The sequence below is a fragment of the Formica exsecta genome, unplaced genomic scaffold, assembly GCF_003651465.1.
Source record: "Formica exsecta isolate Colony F162 unplaced genomic scaffold, ASM365146v1 scaffold35, whole genome shotgun sequence".
NCBI lineage: Eukaryota > Metazoa > Arthropoda > Insecta > Hymenoptera > Formicidae > Formica > Formica exsecta.
The window spans coordinates 158038-171845 of NW_021850752.1; the positions used below are offsets into that span (position 1 = coordinate 158038).

The 13808-nt window shown below is 31.5% G+C and overlaps 1 protein-coding gene across 1 annotated transcript in view; it reads right to left on the reverse strand.

The window, feature by feature from the left end:
- Nucleotides 1-11569, reverse strand: part of LOC115238572 (sushi, von Willebrand factor type A, EGF and pentraxin domain-containing protein 1) — a 30529-nt gene extending 18960 nt beyond the window's left edge. Inside the window, exons 1-11 of the mRNA XM_029812536.1 lie at nucleotides 11309-11569; nucleotides 6453-6511; nucleotides 5459-5668; nucleotides 4538-4633; nucleotides 4032-4154; nucleotides 3578-3741; nucleotides 3246-3372; nucleotides 2401-2550; nucleotides 2068-2244; nucleotides 1093-1272; nucleotides 587-705 (exon numbers count right to left, since the gene is read on the reverse strand). Coding sequence (XP_029668396.1) covers nucleotides 587-705; nucleotides 1093-1272; nucleotides 2068-2244; nucleotides 2401-2550; nucleotides 3246-3372; nucleotides 3578-3741; nucleotides 4032-4154; nucleotides 4538-4633; nucleotides 5459-5668; nucleotides 6453-6511; nucleotides 11309-11397 — 1494 coding nt within the window. The 5' untranslated portion in view covers nucleotides 11398-11569. The remainder of the gene's footprint in view (nucleotides 1-586; nucleotides 706-1092; nucleotides 1273-2067; nucleotides 2245-2400; nucleotides 2551-3245; nucleotides 3373-3577; nucleotides 3742-4031; nucleotides 4155-4537; nucleotides 4634-5458; nucleotides 5669-6452; nucleotides 6512-11308) is intronic.
- Nucleotides 11570-13808: the final 2239 nt, after the last annotated feature.

Below are 13808 nucleotides of genomic sequence, written 5' to 3' on the forward strand. Positions count from 1 at the left end.
AATATTGCTGCTATAAATTCTATATGTAACAGACAATATTCTAACAGATACAAAAAATAGCGATAAATTTTTGTTGTGACACCTAGAAATCTACCTATATCAGCAAGACATTTTTTTGAGAGTTATTTTTAAAGTTTCATAAAGTTAAAAGAAAACTTTTTTAAGCATAGTTAAACTGTTATTTTTGTTATTTTGTAGACCAGAAGTGAGAATAACACAGGACATGGAATATGATACCTAATTTTAATAAATTTAACGCTCATTTTTCAAAACTGTGCATCAAAGGTAAATAAATAAACATCAAAATTAGATTTTTGCTATAAATTTTTAAAAATGGACATTCTGAGTAGTTAATGGGATAAAAAACCCATTTTTCGAGGAGTAAACAAACAGTTTTTTACCGAATTTTTACCCAAAGTTTCTATTTTTTTTACTACTCTCTTACTCTCTAATCGCATATATATAATATCTTATCTCGTTTCTTAATATATATTTATATGTATCTTAAATATATATAAATTTAAAAAATCTCGTTAAAACCATAATTGTAAGCACAATTAATTTAAAAAAAATCTTGGGAACTTACATTGTCACCGAATAAAATAAATCCATTTTGACAGGAATAAGTGGCAGTGGAGTTCACTCTTCTTCCGGTAGTTGTCACGATGCCACCGTTTACTTCCGGTGGCTCGGGACACCAGTCGACTGAAAAGTAATTAGCCGTGTAATCACAGACGGAATGACAAGGTAGAAAGTATACTGAAACGCGACTCTTTACTTAAAACGCTAACATGAAATTATTTTCTAACTAGCAGTAATATACACATGGGGTTTTATAATTATACATAATTAATAATTATACATATATCCATTGTATGCAGAAAATACATGGCAAGAATTTGATACTGCTTTATTAATAGTTGATCTTATTTGTGATAGAACTTACTTAAGATAATGTGTATATTATTTTTCAATATAATTTATTAATATTGAATTTAAAAATATTTTTCTCTGTGTGTGTGTATATTAAATATTTAATTTTTATGCTCTCTCTCCATTTTAAGCTAAATGTGAGAAACATACTCTACTTACATAGACACTGGGGTTGGTGTCCGCTCCAGATACCACCGTCTCCGCATCTTCGTCTCGTGTCACCCACAAGCGTGTAATTTTCTTTACACGTATAATCCGCAAGAGCGCCGTGCGTGGTTCTGTCCTCGAGTAACGTGACAGCACCGTTCTCCAAATCTGGTAGGACGCCACAGTCGACAACTGTAAAAATATTTGAAGAATAATGGAGGTCATGCGTGACAGATGTGGCTCATACATTTACGAAGGATATTCAGTATTAAATATAATTGTGCATATTCTTATGTAAATAACGTAATACAAAAACCGTTCCAAATTTCTGAAACGTTTTTTAAACATCTACATGAAGTTAATTCTATAACATTCGCAAAAATTCAATTTTAATGCGTCATTTAATTGCACATTGTTTGCAGATGTTTATCGTTTTTGAGATTTTTTATTTGCATCTAGAGAAAAATAATTATTCAAAAAAGAAATTTTTTGGGGAGCTAAAACTTCATGCTATCTCTCAATATATTTTTAAAAATAATTTACCAGTATGCAAATAAAAATTAAAAAACGGCAAACTTGTGCGATGTACAGTCAAATGATGCATAGAAATTTTATTTTTTTTTCGAATGTTGAAGGGCCAAGTTCACATAGATTCTTTAAAGGTCTTTTGGAATCTTATATTGTTTGTTACAAAAATTAAAAAAAAAATCATCATCGGTATAAAATTATCATAATTAAATCTATAAATATAATAGCATAATTCTTAATTTGATATAATTCATTGCAATCTTGATTATACAAAATGGATCTAATATTAGATTATTATATTTAATATATCAATTATACGGTCGTCTGTGATTCTTACAATTAGTTTGTAGTGATAAAAATGATCGATGAGAAAGACAAAGAATTTAAAGTTAAAATATTTGTCGCATGACGTTGTTTACGAAGGCGAATGACCAGGCGCCATTAAAGTCTCACACTCACATTTGCACGTAGGCACATCGCCGCTCCAAAAACCGCTCGGTCCGCACATTCTGGACTTCGATCCAAGTAACATATAACCGTCCGGGCAAACATACTCTATTGTGGAACCTATCACTCTCTTGGATCCCACGATCGTGGTATTCTCCGATTTTTCGGGACTGCCGCAGATAGGTGGTCCTGCAAAAAACAAAATGGGATAAATAAAATATAAAAGGTTTCTTCACGCGTGGTATTTTTATGAAATATTTTTGGGCAGATTTCGATTTTTTTTTTTTTCCAATAACGACAGGCGACTTTCCTCTGTCCACAGAAAAAATTCCTGTCCACACTTACTGCTCTGGCAGATCCAGTGAAGGTAATCGAGGTTGCAACCGACATCATTCCAAAGCCAACCGCGACCTCCGTCCAGCACGACACAGTTTTGTTCGCCGTTGTAGTTGTTCGGCTGGTCTTTGCCCCAGGATGGTTTCTGCACAATCTCGCCTGTAATATGACCAGTATGCATTAATTTCACGTATTATTTTCACCTTAGGAAGAATTTTTAATTATAATAATATATTATAATCGCATTTTATTATATATAAAATTTAAAACTCGGCATAAGGTAACAGCCTTTTTACACACAATAAAATTTATTTTTATTTTTATAAATTATCAAGCAATTATTATTATTTATCTGACTATATTTTGTTATATCTAATTTAATTAATATTATTATCATTCATATTTCGTTGTGTTAACGATGGATGACTTCATAAGTAGGAATATATATATTTATTAATTGATGCACGTTGGAAGATGTAACTTCCTGTAGATTTCGACACGGCAATAACTTTCACGTTCTATTTATCGTCAGACGATGCTTTCGGCTGCAAGCCCATAACGATTCTACCTTGCGATACAATTTGTCCCGATGATTATACGATACTCGATTGACTCATCATTACGGAACGCGATCGTCATTCTTTCGAAGCGAGGCTGGAATGCGAATTTGCAAAATCGCCCTTCCGAAATAACACGATGTCGCGTAATCGTTCTGTAATTGCCGGATAATCGTTGGATCGACAATCGGATTACCGAATCTCACCTCCGGTTATCCAATATTCCGCCCTCTCGGCCCGATTCTCACGGGTGATCATTAATAATCGGAATAACTCGCCGAAACTTTGCCAACTTACCGTCCACCCATCGCCACGTTCGAGCTGTGATCTGCGGTTCCTTCTGGGCTCCGATCCAGACCAGCTGGGTCTTGAGTTTATCCTTTCGCCTTTCTAGGTTGTTCAGGATAAATATAGACGATACGCCCTGCGAATATTATGAATATCATCATTTTTTTTTTAATTTCACTAAATGTTTAAGGATCTTTTCTTTAAATTTTAATATGAAAATCAATAGTACTATACACTAATTTTTTAAAATTATTAAAAACTCATCTCATACGAGAATGAGATAAAAATATTTTTACAGGAAAGTTCTAAATATAAATAAACTAAATAAATTTTGTAACAACCTGGAAACCGTGAACGAGATCACCTCCGCGATTCTTGCAGTAGTTCCTCGCCTCTTGGAAAGAGCCGCCCTTTTTCACTATGAATTCGTAACACGTGGAATTGAAGGCTGTCAAGTCGGCGTCGGCGGGCGTGCCGGCATGTGCACACCTATCTATCGAGAATTCTGCGAACATTTATAAATCCTTTTCATAGCGAACGTTTCTTTCTCTTGAACATGCGATTATTCTGATATTATCTTAATTATACGCTTCCACAATCGTACACATTAGCGAAGATTTATTGCGTCCAATTTTAAAATTTTTTTTTTCTTAGCTTTTCATTCTTTATTATTTATTTATTTAACAAAATATATAATAATATTAATATTATATATATTTTATAATATAATATATATTATAAAATATATGTAATTCGACTCGAAATTCAAGCTTTTTATGGGAGCTTTAAACTTACCGTCCGTGGCGAAAACTTCCACTTCGCAGAGGCTCAAACTACCCTCGACACCAACAAGTTGCAAAAAGACATATTGGCCCACTAGAGCTCTGGCACAGATGAAGGTCTTTGTGATGCCCTCTTCTGCGAGTTTGATTCGTCATCGGTCTTAATTAATTCGCTTTAATTTTTCAGGAAACATTCAGAACTCCGAATATGTATCGTGGAATAATTTAAGATAAATAAATTTTTAAGATAATTAATACAGACATCTTTTTTCAAATATTTTTGCAACATTTGATACATAATAAATATAAATGTTTTTATAAATTAGGTAAATAAATTTGTAAGATAATCAACAGGCGTCTTTTTCGAAGATTTTCACAGTATTTGATGCAGAGAATAATTTTGTAGATCTTATATAATACATTAAAAAGAGGTGCAATAACAAAAAATGAGAATGATTGTTCTGAACGTTTTCTAATTAACGGCCCATACTGTTTATAGCTGTCTCTCGAAACACTTACCAATAGTACCGGGAAACCAGGCGCACAGAGGATTGCGTTGCAATTCAGCGCTGCTATTGCCTACTCTTATCTCAATATCCTGAAGAGGTTGATGACCTGCCGAGCAATCGATAAGTCATTCTTCAAGCTAGTTATAGTCAGATCTTAAAACGAACATATAATTGTATACGCGGCTGAAGCTTAAGATAGCCTTGGAGAGATAAAAAATTATCTTATACATTAAATCATCTTTTTTTAGTTTAAAATTGAGCAAAATTATCCGTCTTTTTCGAATAAAAAAATTTTTGATGTAACAAAATAAGGTGTTTAAATATCAAGATATTTATAATTTAAGACAAATTTGTAGAGTAATTGGGAGTTACGAATCTTCTATTGTAAGTCCTAAATATAAAAAAAAAAGGCGCAAAGTGCACGCGCCATATGAAAAAGTGTTACACAAAATACAATGTTATTTTTAAATATTTTTTTTATTATTATTTAAATAAAAACATTTTAACCGTTTAAAAAAATTGTTATACAAAGTAGTTGTTATAATTAACTAAAAGTGCACAATTGTAATATACACGCTTGGCATATCTAACGCTCTGGCATATATTTATTATAAAAAATTATGTAAGATGATATAAAATAAACAATCATATGTATACATTCCAATAATGATATATATATAAAAAGTTTAATAAAGGAAAAGATAATATAAAACAAAAAACGAAATTTAAAAAATTCATACAAAAATTAAAAATTGAAAATTTATACAAAAAAAAAACATAAAAATTAGAAACTTACGCAAAAATTAAAAATTAATACAAAATCAAAAAATAAAAAAAAAATTAGTTAAAAAAACGACACTGCTAAACTGAAAAATATGCTATCATGATCCTTTTAAGTCTTAAATATGAAAAGGATTATACGGAAGTTTACCACAACAGCCTCGCGTCGTCACTCGAACAACCTTGACGGAATAAGGCTTGAGAAGGTCGACTCTCCACCAAGGACTAGGCTCGCTTTGAGTTTCCGTGCATCTTTTTCCGTCGTGTTCCGTACTGAAGTCACCATCATTACCGTGATTTGCGTTTCCGCCCCTCACAGTCGTCGATTGATTCGCCGGTTTGCGGAAACCGACATTCGTACCTGTCGCATTATTTATCTTTTTAATTACAGTTTTGTCATTATAATATCTCTCTAATAAAACCATACGAACCAAAATTCCAATAATATCAATTTTATAAGCTAATTTTTATTAATTTTATTTAATCAGTTTATTGTTTCTTTTATTTAGAAATCTCTCGAGCAACTGGTTTACTTAATATTTATTTCGCGATAATATAACCAGCAAAATTATTCCATGATTTTTATAATTAAATATTTTTTTTACAGCTCCCAGTTATAAATAAAATTTCTGACATTTTTCAATTTTTAAAAACGTATTGCACGAAAACTATTATCACGTTGCTTGTTCTTTATTCCGTAGCTGGGAGAATTAATGATAAATGATAATTTTGAGACACCTTGTATAAAGCGAGGGAAAGTGGCTTGATTGGTATTTTAAGACAGGCAGTTTGATGTTCTCTCCGACGAAAATGCGACTCTCGTTCGATCCCTGTCGCGTTTATGTCTTCCAGTCATATCACGAAAACGAACTTCATTTTGTGCGATGGAGAAAGTCGATTGTTATAGTCGAGACTGATGGAAAACGAACGGGAATGCACCGGTCGAATTATAAAGATGCTTAATAATTAGCATAATTAAGGCGCATATTGTAAACATATTGTACGAACATCGAGAATTAATCAACCTTATCGAAATGTATAGCGGTGTGTAATTGCCGACACGATAATGGTGGAACATCAGTTTGTACAATATACAGGATGTCGTTATCGATTTGAGGAAGGACCGCGAGAAAATGAATACTCACCGCAAAACGGTAGGTCACCCTGCCATTTTCCTCGGGCGTTGCATGCCAAGCTGCCGGTTCTAAAAGAAAGTAACAGTTATCAAAAGTTGAAGCGGATACCGAATGTGTATTATCGGAAACGGCGACCATGCAAACGTCACTTTCTCGCGACGTTACGCAACTGATAACAGGTGTATCGGCTTCGTTATGCGTGTTATGCATGAAAAATCTTTTGCCGGACCGTTGGAGCGAAAAATGTTGCTTATAACTTTCTGCCTATAATCGGTGTAATTATGTCCTGCGAGTGAAAGAAGGATAGTGCGCGAGGCAGTGGTACTTGCATTTTTCCAAGCTGTCAAGGGAAATATTCGAGATAAAAAGAACTCATGACTATTTTAATATAAATAAAATCATCACTTTCATAACTATTTTAATATAAATAAAAGTTTTATTTATATTTACACAAATAGTTATGAAAAGAATTATTATACGCTTACGCGATTTCTTGAGAAAAATTTTGATAGTGCTACAATTATATAATTGTATATTTATGCCTGTAATTATATTGACATGATTATTTACAAAGTGTGCATTAGCGTAATCATATATAATGTGATGAAAACTCTAAGAAACGTTCTATTAATTTAATTTAATTCTGACGACACCAAATTTAAGTAAAGCTCTGGTGAGTTTAATGTGAGTCTTGAAAAATTATTTTGAGCAGAGAAAGGAATGTAGGCGTAAGCGTTATTTTTTTATCATAAACTATACCCTGTTGTGAACAAAAATTTCTGTTAGGTTAGGTTAGGTTTTCTTGTTAAAAATATTTCGGTTAAAATTTTTGTGTTAAATATTTAATACATTTATGTGTTAATTTAACATATTGCTGTTGTGTTAATTGAACTCAAATGTTAAATTATTAAAACAACTAAAATAAGTGTAAAAATAACACAATGTGCATATATTTTTAATTTTACACAATAGATATGTTCCGTGTTATTAGTGACAGGATTTATCTGTTAAAATTTACAGAAAAAAAAATGTTGATTTTATTCCACAATAGAAGTAAGTGTGACTACAGACTGTCAATAACACTTTTACAATTTTAATTTCATCATTAAAAATATATTAATTTTACACAAAATTTATTTCAAATTACTATGAAATTTGCATTCATTTTGTGTTGAAATATTAGTATAGTATTATAGTATCACCATTTAACATATCCATGTTGTGTTAAATTAACACAAAAATTTGTGTAGACCGTTTAGGATATGCGATATATGTTAAATTTAAGCCACATTTTCCAACAGTGTAGTTTGAAACCTAGGAATGCGACGCGAATGGGATTCTTTGTATTTTATATTCTCTTATATTATTCCATAATTTTTTTTTTTCTTTTTAAATAAAACGTCCTGCACCAATCGTTTGAAAACGGAGAAAGTTAGTGGTGTACCGCATTATAGACAATCACTATTCTCAACGAGAAGCGTGCATTCCGTTCGTCGTTGCACGCGTCGAGAAGAAAATATAGCCGATCGCGCGTACACGATTGCCAATATCCGCTCGCGTGTTCCTATGAATTTCTCTCGCATTAGTTTTGCAACAAAAAGTTAGTTTTTTTATATGTTTTCCCTTTTCCGTTTCTGCAGATATGATTTTTTAATATTTCTTTTAAAAGAAACGAAAATCGATAATTCTATAATCTTCAGAAATTTCAAATCCATTATATAATTTTAAAAAAAATATTTATATGGAAAGTGTGATATATATAATATGGAGATCAAACCTTGATTGCAATTAAGATTGCAGAAAATTCACAATAAGATATTGTTATAACTTATTTCGTTGAGCCGTCAGATCAATTTATTGCAATTTTATAATTTTATTCTGAGAATCATATACATATATGAACGATGTCATTGCAATATTAATTAAATTTTATTATGATGGTCTGTCAATATTTGCTATGACGAAATACCATTAATAATAAACATATGTATTTACAAAAAACGCGATTATAAAATTAAAAGAAAAATATTATCTCTTAATGCAATCTGGAAATTAATGGCAAACTTTAGAATCTGGCGACGACGATGCTCAACCTGACGCGATACTTAAGATATAATATTTAAGAAAAGAAGAAACGTTAATTAACATACACAGTGTAGTTAACGGTACCATAAAAAGATACATGACATACTATCCGAGGTTTCATGATTGAAATGCATTCCTAACTACCTAGAATCGAAGGCGGAGAGTCTCCAATGTGCCAAGTTCAACGCGATTTATCGTTAAGTCACATTTAATTATATAATGGCATATATAACAACGAGATGATATCTCGTATTTTTTTACCATGGTCATTTTATTTTACTTATTATTTTTAGAATTTCGATATAATTGATAGATTATATTTTTTCCCGAAGAGACCTAGAATTTCATAATTTTATTGATTATATCAAAATTCTGAAAATGCTGCTAATTTCACAAATGGAACTCTCTATCTATCTGAATCATTTTTCGGGTGGAGTTCCGAATAGGTGAACCCTCCGATTTTTTTGAAACTACACTATTTTTTGTATTTTTGAACGCTGATTACGAATATGATAATGAAAATTTGCGACAAGGTCATTTTCAAGGTCAAAACAAAAAAACTGAAAAAATATAACTTTTTAAATATTATTTCGATAAATATTGATGTAAGAAAAAAATGTGTCAAATAAAAGTTGTAGTTCTTGTAACACCTATTCGGAACTTTATCCCATTTTTCTTCGGTTATATTATCAACTACTTTTAACTAAGTTCATTTTACTGCCTTTATAATTTATTCGCTGCTGCAAAGAGAATGGCACGCCTGTCGATCGAGATTCTTTCCGGGAAAGCAATATTATCCGTGGATATCGCGCGATAGGCGTAGCCTATCATTGCGTCATTATCATGAATAAACCGCGACGAGATGCCAATGATAGAAATAACTGAAACATAATTGTTGTCAACTGAACCTTTGGACACGTGCTATAAAGTACTTATAATATTTAGTATACTTCTTTCGTATATTTTTCGCTGTTCGTAAGGAGTCGCGGTAGCTACAATTAATATTAGTTTCGTTCTTTAAACTCTTTTAAATTCTCCACAGTCAACTAGTTGGCTACTTATCTATGGCTGAGATGAATCTGGTTAAAGGAAATTATTTATTGCGAGAATCGCCCCCCGTGGAGAGCGAGAATTATATACTACTGTGAAAAGTGTATTGTAAGTACTTTGTAATGCGTGTATCAGACTCAAAGACTCGTTGTTGTCTCGTTGTCGTCGTTGATTGGATTTGTTTTGGGACAACAAGCCAAAAATTACCTTTTAGTTATTTTTTAATTTTAATTTTAAAAAACAGCGCGAATATTTGAAATATCTTTAAAATCCACAAAGTTGTGTTTTTCGTCCCACACAATTGCGAATATCTTACAACTTTTAAATTAGTCTAATTAAAGTATTTCAACTATAAACAAATAAAAATCATTGCAAAAAATTCTGCAAGACGACTCTGACATACACAATATAAAAGTGGACTTGAGATATATTTTTGAAATTGATAAAGCTGCATTTTTTGTCAATTGTAAATATAATAAAACTTTTAAACAACGCAATTATAAACATTTATAAACGATTCTGAAGCAAGATATGGCAGCGATTTTTTCGAGGGGTGTCTCACTCACCAAAAATTTGTACATGTATTGCGAATTACCAGGAATTACCCAAGTAATTTCATGTAATACGCCGTGTAATTTTAAATAATGCGACGGACAAATTTACATTCGAGTTCAACTATAGAAGACGTACTTTCAGATGAAAGGTCATTATTTTGAGTTTTTTTTCTTTTATTTATTGGCCCTTAGGTTGGCACTCCTTTTATTTAGTTCTTTTTTAGTTTTAAATGACATTTCTCTGGACATTCAATAATCGGCCGCATTTTATAGCAAAACACCAACATAGTGTTGATTTTCTTATCAACAATACCTTATTTTTAATTTATTTTATCAAATTTAAAAAATTATTTTTTTGTTGTTATCTATTTATCTGAAATATTGATAAATAATCATAAATTGGACTTTCAGAGAATTATTCACGCGTATCTAAAAGACGTTCTAAAGACGTTATAACGATGACATTATTACTTTTTAAGACGTTTTAATCTTGTCTGGGTTATTATTGTTTTGTACTATAGGACTTGTAAATCAATGCGAAGTAATGCGGCGTAATGCGAATACGACGTAATGCAAAGCAATGCGTAAGTAATTCCAGAAAAAATGTACATGTATTGCGACAGTGAGACCCCTCGGATTTTTTTAAATCTTAAAATCGGATTGTTTTTTCATAATGTTATATTTTTTATGATTTTGACTATGAATGATATTATTGTTACCACAAACAGCTACTTTCACTGAAAAAAATTTACTAAATTCGAAAAATTTTTTTTTTTTATCTTTATTATACTGAATTACTGCATTTAAAAACCATTTTTTAATTTTTGGCTGCTTGTTTAAAAGACACAGGTTTTCTTTATTTTATTAAATAATTTTGTATCTTCAAATAAAAATATTTTTTTATACTAAAATTTAAAAATTATAATTTTTATTACAAGCAGATAATAATTTATTTAATATAACAAAACATTTTTAAAAACAAAGTATATATTTATTTAAGTAAAAAAAATTAATATTAACAAAATGTATTTATTTGATTTAAACAAATTTTATTTTCAGTGTACAAATACGAAATACTATTATTTTCTCTACTGAAAATTGAATTTGTTAAAAGTAAGGTGCTAAGCTCATATAAGTATTATTGTAATGCATTGTTTTACGGGAATATGTACTTACCCAAACAGCTCGTAGCCAGTATCGCAGGTGTACTTTGCAACGCTGCCGACCGTTAAGGATTCGTCCGACAACGATACTTTGGCGTTCATCGGCACAGCCGGATGACCGCACTTTAGTCCTGTAATCAGCAAAATGACGCACGTTTAGTTGCTTGAAGGTGAGCTGCGCGAGCGAACGATGGCACCTCGTCGATAAAAATAATCGAATTGTAACCGCGTAACCGTCTATTATGTTCGTAATTTGCGCGAAACTGTTTATGCGATTTCCCAGCCTTACAAAAGCGAGAGATTAGATTCTCATCGTGGACAAATCATCTCGACAATTATGTTTAAAATTTCAATGTCTATAATTTATAGATAATTATGAAAATTCTATTTTTAAATATGAAAATTCTATTTTTCCTTAATTAATGGAACAGTTAATGAAAAAAATATCAAAATCTTTTTTTAATATCATGAGGTCTATAATTTCAAAATAATTTATATTCCTGATTAATTTGAACGAAAAGAAATATTAGAATATTTCTTCTAGATTTGAAATGAATAATTTTATATTCATTTTTAACTAACTATATCGAGCTCGGATGTATTAGCGCCGGATGACGCTTGAAGATATATACGTAATGTCTTCTTTTTGCGGCTTCTATCAATTACGATCTACTTTTTTGCATTCATGCGTGATGCTCGATTGATCGAATTTCCAGGGCATAACACAGATCGATCCAACGTGAATAAAATTACCGATTGGTCATGCTCGATAAGTCCAACAGTAGCCACATTCTATCGGCGACAATTTAAATAATCGCAAGAACCCGTTAGAACGATCTCTATGGAAATCTTTCAAAAAATGCATCTGGGACTGTGGCACTTGTCGATGCCATCATTTAAATCACTGACTTGAAAACGAGATTCTAAGCGATTTCACATTTAACTCTCTAGTCATTTTTTATAAATAATGGAAGTTCTTTCGAAGTCAAAGACATTTTTCTCTCGAAACTTTTTAGAGCGATTTTATTTATCTTTTCTTCAAATCGCTAAAATATCGTATAATATAAGTTCAAGAGCTATGACTTTTTGTCGTTCGGGCGTTACTTCGCGAGTAAATCAAACGGACGTTGTAAGAGCCTTGGATGGGATCCCACGCAAATTCCATTATACGTGTTCTATAGATTCCACGACTCGCATTAGAGTTGGATTTGCGCGTCATAAAAGCACGACGACGATAATGTATTATTCAGTCTAACAAGTATACTTTCCTTGTTTCGATAAATACTTTTTTTTTCTTTTTATTTGGTTTGTGTGTGTGTGTAATCATTTATAGTCCGAGAAAAAAAAGGACGCTATTTCCGGAACACTGTCTATATTAATGTTAACTAGGCGAAATATAAAGCATTCCCGATCAAGAGAGACTCGTTCGCATAAGGCAAACTTTTTCTTCGCGGGGAAAGTCTATTGGATCGCCGCGATGGAAATGCGCCAAAGGCTATAGCGATTTATGTCTCGAATTGTGCGAGGATATCGCGCGACATGAAATTCACATCGTGTATTCCATGGGAAAATTCTTTTCGCTATCGATGATGTATTTTCCATGCATTTTTCTGAACAAGCTTAAACGCGAAAGCATCTTTCTCGATCCGTGTCTGATTTCCTTTAACCCTTTAAAGCGAAATCGCTCTTTCAAACCGCGTTTTTAAGAAACTTCATACTTATTTGTCGATTTTCGGAATTATTCTGACATGATGGACCACATTCTGTTTGATTCGCTGTAACTATTATAATCGCGCATTTTTATTACTAAATATTTTAATTACACACAGTCAAAGATAATGTATTTATGCATAAAACATGAAAAACTGCACGATTTTTTAATAGATATAAAAATTATCGATCAAAGATATCTTGTGAATCTGCAAACCGTTAGATGGCTTCTAAATTTTCAGCTTGAAATCAAATAGCTAACAGTATTTCTTATCTGTTCTATCAATAAAACGAGAAATTAGAAGGTAAAATTATATTTTATTAAAACAATTTTAGCCATAAATCATTTTTTATTAAAAAAAAATTATGAATTCGTTTCTGTCATTTTATTATCTCGGTTGAGAGATCGGGTGATTCTTGCTTATCATCTAGGCATTATGAACAATTCTTAAAAAATAGAGAGAGAGAGAAGAAGCGATATAATCTCATCGATTACACGTGCGAGGTCGCGCGACTAGCGGAATGATTTCCTGCCACGTTTTCAAGGCCAATCGCGGAAGATCGCGTTAGATTTTTAAGAAAGGTCGGCAACGTGGTTCTCTTATAATTGATATTTCGACTAATTAATAAATTCTTCAAATTACTATACAATAGCAAACAATGGACTAGCTTTATGATTCTCTCGTGATAATTATTTTCCAACTAATGAATTAACGATTACTGTAAACAATCAATAAACAATATTAAAGGATAATTAATCTCCATAAAAGAAAAGCGATATAATTATTCTTTTTTTCTCACAA